This window comes from Myotis daubentonii, chromosome 3, assembly GCF_963259705.1.
Source record: "Myotis daubentonii chromosome 3, mMyoDau2.1, whole genome shotgun sequence".
Lineage (NCBI taxonomy): Eukaryota > Metazoa > Chordata > Mammalia > Chiroptera > Vespertilionidae > Myotis > Myotis daubentonii.
This window is the reverse complement of record NC_081842.1, coordinates 66,488,305-66,505,183: the sequence shown is the minus strand read 5'-3', so window position 1 is coordinate 66,505,183 and position 16,879 is coordinate 66,488,305. Positions and strand designations below refer to the sequence as shown.

Below are 16,879 nucleotides of genomic sequence, written 5' to 3'. Positions count from 1 at the left end.
TCCTGCCTGTACAGTTTCCAACCACCCCCACAGCAGGAACACAGGCTGTGCATCTATGATAGCCCAAACCCCAGCATGCACCTCTCAGTGCTCCAGCCACACTTGGCTTTCCCTCACGGAAGAACCCAGGGAGGAGAAGAAGCTGGTCTTCGATGAAGCGTCAGGGGAGAAGGGGACAGGAGCCTGGGGGGGGGGGCGGGTGGAAGCTCAGGGCGCTTGGCTGGACTGGAGAGGGCAGAGCCGGGGCTTGCGATGCTCCCCTTGGTGGAGCTAGTTCCAGCACATACACCACGGAGTATGTCCAAAGGAGCAGGGTGAGCCCTGGGGGCAGGTGAATGTGGGCCCTCCACCTCCTCTCCTGAGTGTGGCTTCACTGGAGAGCAAGCTTTGACTAATGTGTCTCATATCTCCAGAGCCTGCAGTCGAGTCTGGTCCTTTGTAGGGACTCAGGGACTTTCAAATAAATGAAGGGAGGGAGGGAGGGAGGGAGGGAGGGAGAAAGCGAGGGACGGGCGGTGGGAGGGAGGATGAGCCAACAGTAGGATTTGTCAATGAACTGGAGCTTCAAGCGAATTCAACAAAGTCTCAGTCCAGATAAACAAGAAAGAAGATACAAGATTCAAGGAGAGGACCTCATTCAAGGAAAGTGTGGCTATGTTTGTCCAAGACTTTGTCCCACCCAGGTCTTGTCTCCGTAGTCACTGCCTCTTGCTCACTGGCTCAGAGTGCCGGGGCAGTGCCTGGCCTGAGAGTGCACACACTTAAGTTTCTCTTAGTTCTGCACATTCTTTCGTAGGATGAAGTCAGGGAAGCCCATCGGTAACGGGTTCTATAAAGCCTGGGCATGACACTGATGCCCTGAGCTTGTTACATAAAGGCTGATTTAAAAAAAGAAAGTGCAGTAAGAGAATTTAAATGAGTAGATTGACTAATAGTATCCAAAGACCAGTGCAGTGTACCGCTCACCGTATCGCCGCTTATTTTTTTAATGTGTTTCCTTCACGGTCTTTCTTGTGGCTCGCTGTGCAGTTTGTGTGCTTGTTGAGAACCGCATCTGCCTCTGGTTTTGCTGAACTCGGTTTTTCCGAGACCCTCGCTGCTCATAGGCTCAGTTTTGCCTTGCCAGCTGCACCCGGCCAGTTTCTGTGGCAGAGGAGGCCACATCTGCTTCCTGAGGGCCCCTGGGCAGAAGCATGCAGTGGTGTCTCCTCCTGATCTGGGCTCAGTGGCTGAGGCAGGCTCCCCTCCTGGCGTCAGGTAGGGACTGAAACTCCAGCCTAGAACCCGAGGAAGAGGGAGAGCCCGGAGGCGGGAAGGGGAGGCAGGGAGTGAATGCTCTATCTTGTCGGAAGGAAACCACAGCGTTCAGAGCCCTGTGTCCTACTTTTCTCCCCTGAGAAGAAGGCACAGGTCTGTTTTGGGCGGCAGATGAAGGAGGTGGGGGCGGGGGAGCCTGACTGGCCAACCCCAGAAAGGAAGAAGGGGGAGAGAAAGGATTAAGCAGGGGGGCGATCCATTTACTTAAAGACGTTCACTCCTGCCCCTTCTATGGATCTTCTATGGATCAACATGTTTTCTTAACAGATTCTAGAGATCCTAACATTTTAGATTGAATTCATGGTAAATCTATGTCCTTCTGCTTTAAAAGGCGGCACAAATGTTTAAAAACGGCAGTGTTGGTTTTTGTTTTGCTTTCTGAGCCACCTGAGGGTGGTAAGTGCCAAAAGGGTGGTTTTGCGTGGAGACCCAGTTTCTCACCAACGCTCCTTCCCTTTGGAGTTCATGACTTTCCTGAAGGGTTTTCCAGGCATCCCAGTGGCAACCAACCAAACAGCCAGGTTTTATTTTAAAGGGTAATGTGTCCAGCCCAGCCCTGGGCTGCTGGAAGATATAATAAAACAGAAGCAGTGGCTGCCAGGGTTTATATTGTAAAGTAAGCAGCTGAAAATCACCCATGCGCTGGTCATGACGCTGCATCACAGCAGAGCACCTGGGATGTGCTCCATCTCCCGGGCGGGCGGAGTGACAGGCGGACCAGAGAGACGACCATTCCAAAAGCCAGTCCTGGTCACCAAGCCCCTTGGGATTTCTACGGGAAGGAGCGGGCCAGCTGCTGACCGGGACTCACGCACGCGTTCTCCCTTCCCCAGGAGCGGTGACAGGCAGAATAGCGACCGTGGGGAACATTTCTGCAGAGGAAGGCGGCTCTGTCACCTTACAATGCCACCTGTCCTCCACCACAGCCACGGTGACTCAGGTCGACTGGAAGCAGCAGGACCAATTTCTGGCCATTCATCACGCGGAGTCCGGGTGGTCCATCTACCCAGCTTTCAGGGAGCGAGTGGTCCCCCGCCCCAACCTGGGCCTCACCCTGCAGTCCCTGACTACGAACGACACAGGGGTGTACTCCTGTGTCTATCACACCTTCCCTGATGGCATTTACAGAGGGAGATTCTTCCTGGAGGTCCTACGAAGCTCAGGTATGCCCTCTGGAGCAGAGCAGAGGACGAACTTCATCCTCTAGGATAGAAAATGCATCCCTGCCATGCACAGTGGAGGAGGGCCACCCAACCTGCTCACACTCACATCACCTGGGGCTTTTAAATAATGTTGGTGTCAGCGCCCATCCCAGAACAATTCAGTAGGAATCTCTAGGAGTGGAGCCAGGACCTGATAGGTGCTACGAGCATCCCTTGTGATTCCAATGAGCAGCCAACATTGATAACCACACTTTTGGGTATAAAAAGGACATTTTGTGTATATGTATTGACTAGAGGCCTGGTGCATGAATTCGTGCATGGGTGGGGTCCCTCGACCAGGCCAGAAATCAGGGCAGATTGGGGCCGTCTCGCCCAGTCCAGGGGCTGATCATGGCTGGCCAGCCAGGGGGAGGTTGGCTGTGGGAGCACACTGACCACCAGGGGGCAGCTTCCGCATTGAGCATCTGCCCCCTGGCGATCAGTGCGCATCATAGCTACCAGCTGGTTGTCCTGTTGTTGGTCGTCCGGTCATCAGTTGTCTGGTTGTAACGGTTGCTTAGGCTTTTATATATATAGATATGGTCATCTAGAAAACGTTCTCATTTATGAGGTTAGCATGGATCATGCAGGTTAGAATTAGCTCCCAAATTTATAAGGGATTAGAGCTGGTTAGAAACAAAGCTGTGTGCTAAGTGTAAATGTACAATAATTTGCATTTTAGAAAGGTTATTGAATTTTTTTAAATTACAGTTGACATGCAATATTATATTCGTTTCAGGTGAACCAAATGGTGATAGGCATTTGCGTACTTTACAAAGTGATCACCCTGATAAGTCTAGTGCCCGCCTGGGGCCACACACGGTTATGGCGCTATCATTACCTGTGTCCCCTGTGCTGTGCTTTACATCCTTGTGATGGTTTTATACCTGGCAATTCTACGTCTTAACCTCTCCTCCTTTTTCATTCATCCCCCCAACTGGCAACCATCAGTTTATTCTCTGTATCTATGAGTTTTTTTGGTTCATTTATTTGTTTTTTTTCTTTTTAGATTCCGCATATAAGTGAAATCATATGATATTTGTCTTTCTTTGTCTGCCTTATTTCACTTAGCATAATACCCTTTAGGTCCATCCATGTTGTCACAAAGGCAAGATTTCATTCTTCTTTATGGCTGATTAGTATTCCACTGTGCCAGTGTACCGCACCTTCTGTGTGCATGCATGGACGCTTAGGTTGCGTCCGCATCTTGGCTATTGCAAATAGTGCTGCGATGAGCACAAGGGTGCTTATGTCTTGTTGAATTAGTGTTTTGAATGTCTTTGGATCAATACCCAGAAGTGGAATTGCTGGGTCACAATGATAGTTCTATTTTTAAGTTTACGATAATTTACATTTGTTCGTGCTTCATAGCTTCCAAAATAATCTCACATTTGTTATCCACCTGGACACTTGAACCAGACGTTGGGGCGGGGGGAAAGGATTCTGACCGTATCTGAGAGACAGTGGAGTGGAGTGGCTATGAGTTCAGATGGATGCCAGGCAGCCGGTGTCCAAATCCCGGTGCTGCTGGTGCCACAGACAGGATTAGGTCGCCGCTCAGTGCGTTGGTTTTCTCCTCTGTGAAAGGAGGTGGTTGTCAGACCTTGTGAGGTGCTGACAGGCTTGAATTACTTACCACAAGCCGCTTGGCACCTGGAACAAGCATGGGAAGCACCACGTACGTCTCAGTGATGAATGCACTGCTTGTCTGACTGATGCGGTGGAAGCTGAGGCTTGTGGGGCTCAGAGCATTAGCGCTGACTTTAACACAGGTGTTCTGGTTCCCTCTGAACTTCTATTTGCTGATTGTGCTAGAGATTAAGCTTTATGAGTTGGCAAAATCTGTGAAACTGTTACCTTAAAGTTTCTTTTCAAATGCTTGCCCCCACATAGGCCAATTATGCATGCGGACAAGAGCCTACATGTTTTTCTGTTCTGTGGACAGCCCTCTGCAGGCCCCCTGCCCCCTGCCACTGCCCTCCATGACCCCTCTGCTCCCCATCTGTTTCCACCCCCCCCCCCCCGTGGCCAAAGCAGGGAATGGAATCCTCAGGGCAGGAGAAGCACCTGCCGGGGGTTTGGGCTCCCTCTCCTGCCCCTCCTGGTGCCGTGTGGGGACTGTGGGCACTGCCCTTGTTCTAAGGGACTGCATTCCTAGGCCACCTTGCCGGCATCGCAGCCTTTAATCAGAGGGAAGAGGGCCGGCCTCTGCTATGCCCTCCTCTTTTCTCCCCGGGCGCCTGGGTTCCCCCGACCTTCTGGGACGGGAAGCGGCCTGGAAACCTCCCCCCGCAGCAAGCACACAGGGGTAACCGTCCTGTTTCTCTCACATGCTCCTTGGATAAAATATCATCTCTTCAAAACTCCCTTCCTGCCTCTTCCTCCTTCCAGTTCCATTTTATGTTCGTAGAAATTCTCTTGTTCATGTTTAATTCATATCACAAACATTGATGAAGCACCAGTTATGTGCCAGGTGCTTGATAAATATTTGTGGTCTGGGCCTGGCCGGCGTGGCTCAGCGGTTGAGGTCACAGTTCCACTCCTGGTCAGGGCACATGCCTGGGTGGTGGGCTGGATCCCCAGCAGGGGGCCTGCAGGGGGCAGCCGGCCAATGATTCTCATCATTGACGTTTCTATCTCTCTCTCCCTCTCCCTTCTTCTCTGAAATCAATAAAATCCTATCTAATAAAAGAGAAACATGGTAATTGGCGTATGATCGATACCCTTTTCATTGGCTAATCAGCGAGATATGCAAATTAACTGTCAGCCAAGATGGCGGCCGGCAGCCAGGCAGCTTGAAACTAACATGAGGCTTGGTTGCCTCAGTGACGGAGGACGCCAACGTTCCCCGCCTGCGGCTGCAGGCCTCTGAGCGGGCAGTTTAAGAAACATTGTAACAAATACGCCCAACTTCAGCCAGCAGATTGGCAACATTGTAAGCAAAGGCCAGAAACCTACTTTCAGCCGGAGGCCTAAGAGCTGGAGCCAAGCCTCAAGCTAAAGCTGGCCCAGAATAAAAAAAGAAGAAAAAAAAAGGAAAAAAGGAGCAGTTGGGAGCTTCAGTCACCCCCAGCCTGAAAACAGCCCTCAGCCCCTCACCCAGACTGGCCAGGCACCCCAGTGGGGACCCCCACCCTGATCCAGGACACCCTTCAGGGCAAACCAGCCGGCCCCACCCGTGCACCAGGCCTCTACCCTATATAGTAAAAGGGTAATATGTCTCCCGGCACCGGGATCAGCGTGACAGGGGGCAGCGCCCAAACCCCCTGATCGCCCTGCGGCTCTGTGTGTGACAGGGGGCGGGGCCACAACCTCTCTATCCACCCTGCTCTGTGCCTGATAGGGGGGAGCTCCCCTCCCCCCACGGGCCCTGCTCTGTGTGTGACAGGGTGCGGCGCCCCAACCCCCCCGCCCCCGGCCCTGCTCTGTGTGTGACGGGGTAGAGCCATAACCTCCCCATCAGCCCTGCCCTGAGTGTGAGAGTGGTGGCGCCCCAACCCCCTGATCCGCCCTGCTCTGTGGGTGATAGAGGGCAGCACCCCAACCCCCTGATGGGCCCTGCTCTGTGCGTGACAGGGTACAGAGCCCCAACCCCACTGATGGGCCCTGCTCTGTGTGTGACAGGGGGTTGCTCCACAACCTCCCCATCGACCCTGCCTTGAGTGTGACAGGGGACGGCGCCCCAACCCCCCAATCGGCCCTGCTCTGAGCCCGACCAGGGGCTGCACCTAGGGATTGGGCCTGCCCTCTGCCACCCGGGAGCAGGCCTAAGGCAGCAGGTCGTTATCTCCCGAGGGGTCCCAGACTGCTAGAGGGCACAGGCCAGGCTGAGGGACCCCCCCTCCCCCCCGAGTGCACAAATTTTTGTGCACCGGGCCTCTAGTACATATATAAAAAGAATTTGTGGTATGAACGAAGGAAAATAGTAAAGGACACAGTCCCAGGACCTTCCTCCCACCAGGTCTCACCGCCCAGGAGGAATAAGTGTCATGGGCTTAAGGTGAAAGGTTATGTGCTTTTTGCTTTTTTTGCACTTTAATATTAATTGTATTTTAATTTTTAAGTTAACATATTCCTACTAGTATGATTACAAATATGAAGTTTAATGAAATAAAATATTCCTTTTCCATTTTTTCTGGATGCTACCATTTGTTTTGTTTCATGAGTATTTCCCAAAGTGAGGCTGTTGAGTCGAGGAGGGGGGTTAACAATGGCCCGCTGTGGTGTAAACGTGTGAGGCACACAACCGCTTGCGTGTCAGTGGCTCATGGTGGGCCAGGCAGACGCTCTGTGGTCCAAGCAGCTGGGCTAGTGGTCCAGTTTGTGGCCGGAGAAAGGCCTGGCCAGCCTCCACCTCTGTGCCCTGAGCTCAGGCCTCCCTGGGAAATGGCTGCCCTTTGCTTCTGGCCTCAGTCCGTTTCCCTTATTTTGTCCTCCCACTAGGGGCTGGGCACAGCGCTGGGTTCCTGATCCCGCTGCTGGGAGTCCTGTTGCTGGTGGTCATCTGCACAGCGGCCACCATGGTGGTCACGTTGGCCAGAAAGGTAAGACTCTGGACCCCACGCCGGCCACCCTGGCCCTTTCTGATTCTCCTTCTGTCCAGAGACAGACATGGACGGGATCCCCCACTGCCCTTCGTGCCTTTTTTGTGGTCCTTGTTCCGCCTGTTGGGGAAGTTGTTTGCATTCTCCTGTGCCTCCCTTATCTGGGAGCCGGAAAGGTTGGACCATCTTCCTCCAGTCTGGCTGTCACCTGCAGCTCCGAGGTCCTGCCTGTCCCTTCCGCCGGTCCCCGGCCTTAGATTTACCTGCTTTGGCTGTGATGCATCTGGGGCATCTGCTCTGTGAGGGGGATGTTGTACATCAGCCCACTTAGTGTTAACAGTCCCCCAGTGGTGCCTGGCTGCCCACGATTCTGCAGGATGAGAAGGAAGGAGGACGAGGACCCTGTTTTCAGAGCAGGACCCTCATATACGACTTGCCCAGGCCTAAGCCTTCTTTGAAGTTCGGTCTCTGTTCTTAAAATTTATTGTTGGCACTATTTTTACATATGTTCTCCCTTCCCGCTTTGCCTCCCTGCCCCCAACCCCCCCCCCCCCCCAGAAGTTCCGTCTCCCCAGCGAGGAGGGGCCCTGCCGGCCTGCAGTGGGGAGGATGCTCTGTAAATGCTGCCTCCAGGAGGACCTCTGACTCTCGTTTTGCTTTCAGTTGCTGACAGATCTGTTTCCCTTTCTCTTTCGTGCACCAGAGGGTTTAGCAAAAGCCACCCAACCCCACAGTCCTCATAATCACTGCTTACCCCGCACTTCTCCAATGTCAGAGCCGCGGCTTCAGCTCACAACCCCCTCCATCTGTGTCCCGTCCATTTCCCTCCCCCCCCTCCGCACCCCGCGGTGGGGTCCCTGTTCCCATCCAGTGGTGAGGGCTCTCCTTCCACATCCCATCCAGGGCCGTTCCCAGGACAACTGTGTTAGAGCAGGCCCAGGAACTAGGGCCGGACTCGTGGATTCTGGCGACAGGGATTTACCTGCACGAGCTCTCAGGTGAAGGTGCTGAAGGAAGCGGAATGGGTGAAGAACACTCCACATGATGTGGTCTCAGCTGGAGACTCGGTTGAAGCCAGTCTTGTATGCAGAGTTGGTTGCATCCTAAGGCAGGGAGCTGGCCTTTTAAAAACCCACCTTCCTCAGTCGTTGACTGCAGGCTGTGCAGCAGGGAGGGTCCAAGAGCAATTCTGCAGAGAAGGGGCAGCTGTGAGCCGCTCACAGCCTATACGCCCAGGCCGGGGGAGTGGGAGCACAGGTCAGGTACTGAGGATCTGAGTGGGGCACCAAGAGTGCTCCCCACAGACCCCGAGAGCCAGCAGATTGCAGTCTCGAGGAATATGGCGTTGGAATCAGACAGGCCTAGGTTGGAATCCTGGCTCTACCACGTGAGCAGCTATGTCACCTGACCTTGCTGAGTCTCAGCTTTCTCATCTGTAAATCAGAAATAAGTATGGTGCCATCCTTGTGGGGTTGCGAGAAAATTTAAGTCAAATAATTCAAGTAAGCTGCTTGGGCATTTTTCCTGGCATACATTAATAACCATTATTCTTATAAATATATGTTCTTATCATTATGCACTTTATTTATCATAGCACCTCATAATACTTGGTGCTCAATAAATATTTGTATCGCATGGATCAACTAGACCAAATGAGTGATTGTTACCTGCCAGGCAGCTGTTGGCAGAGTGTCCCAGGGGACCTTCCGAGAAGCACAGCAGAGGTGGCTGTGTCCCCACCAGAACCGTGACTGCCATGCGCTGTCCTTCTCCTCGGGTTCCGGGGGGTGGGGTGGGGTGGGGGGCAGTGTTTGTCCTGCAGCCCCAGCTGCAATCCCAGTAGCTGCCTTTGATCCTTCAGGACGTCAGTGCCTTGATCCCAAACTATTTTTCCGCACAGATCACAGTTACAGAGTCCCCCATGTAGGATGCAATGCAAACGGAACAGCGAGAGACCCACCTCAGGCATATCTCCAATTCCCAGAGGACTCTGGAAGCCAGAAGAGTCCTAAGGTTCAAAGGCAAGGGGGGCCAGGCCGAGAGTGGGAGCAAGAGCACAAGAGCACAAGGTCACACCATTCCCTTGAGGATGAGTTGGGCATCCATGCTTCCAAATGGGTGGGGTTGCGCCAAGGGACGCAGCACTTCGTTAAGCCCAGCGTCAGTGTCCACCTATGATAACTGCCCCCCTTTCTTCATACTTTTGGTAGATAAGGTGCAGCCACTCCTCCTGAAAAGGAATGAATGGAATAGTACGTGGTGAGAGACTTCCTGTGTGTGCTTCTGAGACTATGGCCTCTCTCCAGGCCCAGCTCCTCAGGGTCTGCAGTTGTGTGTCACTTTGCTCTTCCATGTTTGTTTCCGGTGAGCCTCCATGTGGCCCTATCCACTCTCCTGCGCAGTTCCCTGCATATATTTGTGCACCTCAGAGCTTGACGCTACCAGTAATGGTGCTTCTGTTTCCTATGCTGGAAGCAAGAGAGAAATACCAATGATGAGAAAGAATCATTGCTTGGCTGCCTCCTGCATGCCCCCTAGTGGGGATTGAGCCTGCAACCTGGGCATGTTCCCTTGACAAGGATCAAACCTGGCACCCTTCAGTCCGCAGGCCAATGCTCAATCCACTGAGCCAAACCAGCCAGGGCTGCCCACGGTGTCTTGACTCCTTGCCTTAGCTCAGCCCTCACCGATGCTACTCTCATATGGATGTGATGGCTGACTTCAGGTCCTTGGTTTCCCCAACATATTTCACTGTTCTGGCCTATTGCCCCGCAAGTGCAACTGTGGTTGTCTGACCATGAGTCCCTACTTAGATTCAGAAAATCCAGTTCTTTTAGGTATGGGGCTGTGTAAAAATGTGTGCGTGCGCACATGTGCAGGAGCGTGTATGTGTGTGTCTGTGTGTGCATGCCTGCACGCACATTTCAGTCCTACAACATATACTGAGCATCTGTTATGGGCTCTGAGGTTAAACAGACATAGCCTCTTCCCCCAGGGAGCTCACAGTCTGGAGAAGACAGGATTCAGTGTTACAACAGGGAACATCTAAGAGCGCATCCCAGTGCAGGGGAGAACGCAGCTCCCTGGAAGGGTCAGAGAAGGCCTCTCAGACAACGTGCTGCAGAGCTGCATCGGCAGGATGGAGTACACAACCTTTTCAGGGAACTACAGAGGGTGGACGATGGGTGTAACATATATAAAACCGGGGAGTCAGGACACAATGCCTGCATTCTAGAAACCACAGGATGAGAGGCAGCTTGGTCGAGGGGAAAGAGCATAGAGAGCCTGGGGTCAGACAAACCCAAGTCAGAATTGGACTTGTCCTTGGGCAAGTGACTGCACCTGTCTGTGCCTCGGAGCTAATTCAAAGACTTCGATAGAGGTATTGGTGAGGTTATATGAGAAGGTAGCCCAGCCCAGTGGTCGGCAAACTCATTAGTCAACAGAGCCAAATATCAACAGTACAACGATTGAAATTTATTTTGAGAGCCAAATTTTTTAAACTTAAACTATATAGGTAGGTACATTGTTATTAACTTAATTAGGGTACTCCTAAGGCTCAGGAAGAGCCACACTCAAGGGGCCAAAGAGTCGCAGTTTGCCAACCACTGGCCCCAGCCCATGCTCAGGGCAGCTCTCTGGCATGAGGCCCTGTACCAGAATTTGGGGTGCTGGTGGGGCATGAAGCTGAGAAAGTGAGAGTGACCAAGTCACAAGAGGCATTTTGAGGGCATCACACTCAGTCTCTTGAAGAATGCATCTCAGACAAGGTTTTTTACACAACTTAAGTGGTTTTGTAAATCCCTTAAACTCCTCCTGTGGCTCCTGTAGACAATGAGTGACGTTAAAGGGTTGTCAGCAGAAGCATGGCATGATCCAATTTTCATTTTTGAAAGCTCACTCTGTGGGTGGCCATGTGGAAGTTGGACTAGAGGTAAGAGGGGCTCTCGAGGCAGGCGAGTGTGGAAGTACAGTCCAGAGACAGGACATAAAAGTAGGGCTAGAAAAGGGAGTAGGTTTTAGAGTTTTGTTGGATAGGATTTTATGGCCACTTGGAATTTAACATTGGCCTCCAGGTCTCAGCTGGTGCCATAAATCAGTTTAGGGACTGTGGGGCCGGAGCCGTCTGTGGAGGAGGAAGTATGTTGGGTTCCTCTGAGACAGGCTGGTCCTGAGCTTTCTGTGTGTCATCAGGTGGCCATGCCCAGTTAGCAAGTGGGCATCTCAGTCTGGAGTTCAGGGCAGAGGCCTGGACTTCCGTGGGTGGAGATTTGGGAATCACCAGAGGGAAGAGGGTGGTTGTAGATGTACATTTAGAAGAAGTGTCTCAGAGTGTTGAATGTGGGAAGGCAGAGGACAGACCCTGGGAAACCCCTTTAATTGGGGAGCTGATGTGCAAGCAGGAAAAAGAGCAGGGCTGGCTGAAGGTGCAGGTGGGATTCAGGGGAGGAGGAAGAGAACCAGAGAGGAGGTGCCATGGAAGCTGGGGAAGGAGAGCATTTTAAAAAAGAAGAGGTCATCAGTGTTTGGGGTGACAAAGAGTAAGAGAGAAGTGGGGTGCAAGCTGCCTCACTGGGCTTTGTGTATAGGGAGGAATGGTGACAGGTGCATTGCGTGTGTAGAAGTTTTGTTTTGGTGGAGTGGTTAGTACTGAAATCCAGCCATGACAAAACTGAGAAAGAAAGGTCAAGAGATTGGTGTTGGTCAGAATACAACTTCACGTGTGTGTGTGTGTGTGTGTGTGTGTGTGTGTGTGTGTGTAAGAAAGGAAGAGAGATCATTATAATTACGTATCAGTTGGGGAGTAACTTTTGAATGTCACCCCTACATACTCTGTCATTTGTTTGTTTTTAGAAGAAATTTCTCAGAATTCGTTCTGCAGAAAGTGGCCTCAGGAGAGTGCCCTGTGGACAGGAGGAATGGGGGCTCAGGGTTCCGGCCTCCCCTACAAGCTGCGTCCTGACAGAAGCTGCAGCTGCCGGCCCATGCAGAGAGCAGAGGGATGATGACTATGATGAGCCGCACGACTACTTCAACGTCCTGAGCTACAGAAGCCTTGGGGACATCAGCTTCCCAGCAGAGACTGGTTAGCGGCAAGGGGCATCTTCTGGGAGACACAGCCTGACTATGTGTAGGGTCTGCACTCTCCATCACTGCTGTGTGTGTGTGTGTGTGTGTGTGTGTGTGTGTGTGTGTGAATGATTGCCATCCTCATCTCTGTCTGCATTTCCTCTCCCCCTCCCTTCCACTCCATTGTGGCAGACCAGGGTGAGCAGCTTGAGTCTTGATTATGAATGCGATGTTGAAAACAGTGTGACCTGATTTTGAGTCTGGCAGTTTAAGCCAATTCTGTGGCTCTGGACAATGTGTTCCTCCTAACAGCACTGGGTCGGGGCCCAGGTGACAGGGTTTTGTGGGGGATGATGATGACAAAAACACATTGATGTGATTGCAAAAACACATTCTTCTCATTTCTCACTGTCCTTTCCATCAGCAGTTACACATTCAAGGCATTTTAGGATTAAGCTTGGTCCCAAGCTTCTGAGGGGAGAAAGGAGGATGACTAAACCAAGGTCTTGAGTCCCAGCCCTTTGAGAACTTCCGTTAAGTGCGGAGATAACATTCCCATGGAAAGGTGGTAAGGGGTAAGGATGTAAGACCCAGGCCTGTGGGAACATATGCCAGTTTGGTGGAGGTGGTCAGCATAGGCATACCTGTGGTGAAGTGGCCCAGGAGGATGGGGAACAGAGGGGCTGGTCTGGTGAGAGCAGGTTTTTATCCAAGGAACTTGCAGAAAACAAAGTCGGGAGCTAAAGCCTCACAAGGAAGACCCTGGTGCCAAGGGAACCAACGAGACTTCAGATTCTATTCTCTGGGCAGCGATTCAAGTCTCCTCTTGTTGGACCTACTCAGCGTATAGCGATGGGCTGTATGGGGGCTTCAGCCTCTTCCAGCCGAGCACTGGGGGAGCCACGGAAATGGTGCATGTTCACCGAGGGGCCTGTGTGACCCACGTTTTCTCTGTCAATCCAACACCAAACTTTTAAGAAAGAATCTGTTTCCCTCTAAAAGGGAAACCTAGATTTTTAAAACAAGGACTCTTCCTAGGAAAAGATATAAAATGAGCGCGATAGTTTCTAAAAATGTACACCCCCACGCTATCTTCTCTGAATGCTTACATTCAGTCCAGGCCTCTTCGTGCTGGGGTTGGGTGGCATCGGAGCTGCTCACTTGTGTTCAGGTGGCATTTAGGCTTTTATGCTCCCACTGTCTCTCAGAGAAACGAGGAGGGAGGCTGACTTACAGGTGAGTGATTTTCTTCCACGGGCACAGGAACCGAGAGAGAATGCGAAGCAAAGCTGTCTCCTGCCAACCATTACAATAACGCATTGCTCTGCTCCCCAGAATCAGGCTGGTTGAGCAAGAAGACAATGGAACTCCTACTCCTCCTTGGATTTTTATTTTTATGTTCTCACTTTTCAACCAAACAGGTCTGTCGTTAGGAGCAATGAGCTGAAATCTGTCCAGAGTGCCATTTTGTTTGGAAGAAAGAGAGACACATGGACAACACTGTTATTTGCCATGGCAGTCAGTACACAGCACTTTTCTTGCAAAACTAGTGCAAATTTGTTGGTAGTAGAACACAATCCACAGACAGGAAATGAATGAAGATGGGATGACGAAAAGGGAGTGTTGTTTTGCTTTGATGGAGACACCTATTGGGTCCAGGTAGACTGAGAGTTGGGTGTTATTGAACACGATTGTGGCAACTGGAAACATTTACAAATTCCATTTGGAGTTGATAAAAACACAGAAGTACCCAGATATGTCGTAAGTGGGACAGGTGACTAAAATAAGATGGAATTCAACGAAAATAAATTTTAAAGTGGAATTCAATGAGCTAGATTTTCCTTGGAGAACCAGAGGAGACAATCCCGTCAAAGCCAGATTCCTGGGGTCAGTCCAGGCCAATAGCCACTCTCCACATGCAGCTATGAGCAAGGCAGATGTGTTGTGAGTGTAAAATACACATCAGGTTTTGAAGACTTAGTGTGAATAATAAGAATGTGAATGATCACATCAGTCACTTAAAATATTGATTACATGTCAAAATGACAATATTTTGGATATGTTGGGTTAAATAAAACATATTATTAAAATTTATTTCCCCTGTTTCTTTTTACTCTCTTAATGTGAACTACTGGAAAATATAAAATTGCATATGTGGCTTCCATTGTATGTTTACTGGACCATGTTGCTCAGACTCTAAACCTGAGCCAAGCTGGTACCTAGGGATGGTATCTGTTTCTGACTGATGGTCTCTCTCTCATTCATAGTAGGGGTTGATTATACTTTTTTCCTTTCATTATGTCTTCCTAGAAATATATAGGGAAGAATCACATGGGAGGTTGAGGTAGGGGACCACTAAATACAGACAGGAAGAGACCTTAGGCTGTCTTGAATCCCCTCTTGAATTCCTTCAGGAGGAGAGGAGAATAAAAGGGGAATCATTGAATGATGAGAGTTCAGGGAGAAATAAATTTGTTGATTCCTTACCCCTTACCACTCCACATCCTAAGCCTGGGCATGTAGAGTCTGATCTATAATCCGAAGAACTATATTGAACAGGTATGAGACATTTGAGTCATGGAGCTTTGACGTAAATGATCTTCATGAGTGGACACAACTTTACTGTGCAGTTTTGTATCATGACTTGTCCCTTCTACACCACACTGGAGTTCCTCTGAATCATCACACAATTAGGTTCATACAGGTCCCATCAGTGTTGACTGGACAGGAAGGGCGGCCCAGCGCATGAATGGAGTGTTCTGGTGGGCAAACCACACGCCACAGAGAGGAGGGAACCAGCAGCATGGCTGTGGCTGTCAGCATGGGGTGTGAGTTTTGGTCAGACTCTGGTTCTTCCTAGTCCTGCTTCAATGCTGTAACTAGTAATCCCCCACCTCCACTCCATCGCAGACCTGTCAAAAGGCCCAGGGGAGCATTATATGTACAAGAGCCTGAGCTTTCTGGAGGTCAGAACTATATACCTTGATGTTTCAGATAAACTAATTTGCATAGATAGGGTCTAGGACAATACTATCCAACAGAACTTTCTGTGATGAAAGTTCTGTGTCTTTGCTGTTGAATGTAGTAGCCACTAGACACACATAGCTATTGAGCACTTGAAAGGTGGCTAATGTGACTAAGAAACAGAATTTAAAATTGTATTTAATTTTAATTAACTTAAATTCAAATGTAGGTAAGTAGTGATGTGACTGGTAGCTAGTATATTAGACATTGCAGTGATTGCCTTGCAAATGGAGAAAACACAGGAAGATGTGTTTATAGGCTATTGGATGGCTCTACAGATGTTATGCATTTGAAAGAACTCTGACCAGGGAGAAACATGGAGGTTGTCTTTTAGTCCTGTAGCCTTCCTTTGATCAAGACAAACCATGAGGCCAAAAGCAGGATGTGAATTTATTTATTTCAGACTCTTTCCAAAAGATACCTGAGGTAGGTAAGTGGTCCAGGTAAGGTGCCCAGGGTCAAGGCTGTCTAGAAGTTTGCAATTGATACGTGTTAAGCAGGAAGAGACACGCAGCACAAGACTTGCCCTGGTCATTCTGATGTCATGTAGCTTGTGAAGAACACTTTCTCTGGGGCCAAAAGTCTGGCTGATGTTATAGAGATCAACAGAGAAGTAGCTACGATGTGTCATGGACTGGGAGTCAAGACTTGTCCATGTGCTGAGCATTGACATTTCGCTTTGAAATGAGTACCTTCCCTTCCCAATCCTCGTTACAAATGTTTCCTCACTTATACAGTGGTAATAACAATATCTAGTGTACAGTGTCCTTAGGAAGACACAGTAAGATAATGTGGTTCACTCTTTGTAAGCTGTAAAACGCTGAATTCATATGAATATTGTATGATGCCCCACAAGCATGTGTGCCTGGCTCTGCTTATGATGCCACAGAGGTCCCCAAGGGAGCACCAACTTGTTGGGATCAATCAAGGTGTAATGATCCAACTCCTAAATACTGGGGTTGACGGAATGCTAAGAATTGCAGCTATATCCTCGGGCCTGCAAGTTATCTGTGTTTTAAAACGTTGTGTTGTGAGATGATAATCTTTTTAAAAAGTCAAACATATCTTGGATACCTATGACCTTCCTATAACAGAGGGCTGTCATTCTCTTCAGAATCCATATTTATAATTAAGTTGATTTCAAGATATGGAGGCTCGATTAATAAATAATTCATTTGCTCCAAGTGAGGATTTTGCAGCAGTCGCGAGTCAGGGAAGGGGTGGGAGGAGTGTGTTCACTGGGCACAGCACAGTGTAGGGATGGCTGGAAGGATGGTGCGGGGCCTGCAGTGCTCCTCACTCAGGGAGCAGGGACTCAGGCTCAGCAAGGCACCACCCAATACAGCAAATCCATGTTATTATTTTAATCTATGAATTTTATAGTTTTTTAAAAAAATTTTTTTACTTGTATTTTAAGTTTATTTAAAATATACTTTTATTTATTTTCATTTTAATATCATAATTCTGTAACAGCTATAAGGTTTACCTGGTTGTATGTTTGAGCATATTTAAGAAAGATTATAATAAAATGGTTATAGCCTATATTAGTTATTAATTTATTTTTAAACATTATAATAAAAATAATTAGATTCCTCCTCTGAGGGATGGTCTGTGGGAAGTATCATTTTTTCCTTTTGTGAAGGTATATTGATTACTCAAGTTTGAGAGACCCTGGTGTGATATACATATCATTGGGTTTCAGAAAACTTGACTTCAAGTATT

General features: G+C 49.6%; 1 protein-coding gene across 1 annotated transcript; it reads left to right on the top strand.

Annotated features, from left to right (window-relative positions):
* Positions 1-1,013: 1,013 nt before the first annotated feature.
* Positions 1,014-14,225, top strand: TIGIT (T cell immunoreceptor with Ig and ITIM domains). Its single transcript, XM_059687799.1, has 4 exons — positions 1,014-1,257; positions 2,151-2,480; positions 6,963-7,063; positions 11,918-14,225. Exons 1-4 carry the CDS (start codon positions 1,194-1,196, stop codon positions 12,152-12,154), a joined length of 732 nt encoding a protein of 243 aa, XP_059543782.1. The 5' UTR covers positions 1,014-1,193; the 3' UTR covers positions 12,155-14,225.
* Positions 14,226-16,879: the final 2,654 nt, after the last annotated feature.

Excerpts from the sequence above, each read along its gene's own strand:
- TIGIT (XM_059687799.1), top strand. The coding sequence starts at position 1,194 with ATGCAGTGGTGTCTCCTCCTGATCTGGGCTCAGTGGCTGAGGCAGGCT. Across the intron at positions 1,258-2,150 it reads GGCTCCCCTCCTGGCGTCAG|GAGCGGTGACAGGCAGAATA; the intron begins GTAGGGACTGAA and ends TCCCTTCCCCAG. Across the intron at positions 2,481-6,962 it reads GGAGGTCCTACGAAGCTCAG|GGGCTGGGCACAGCGCTGGG; the intron begins GTATGCCCTCTG and ends TCCTCCCACTAG.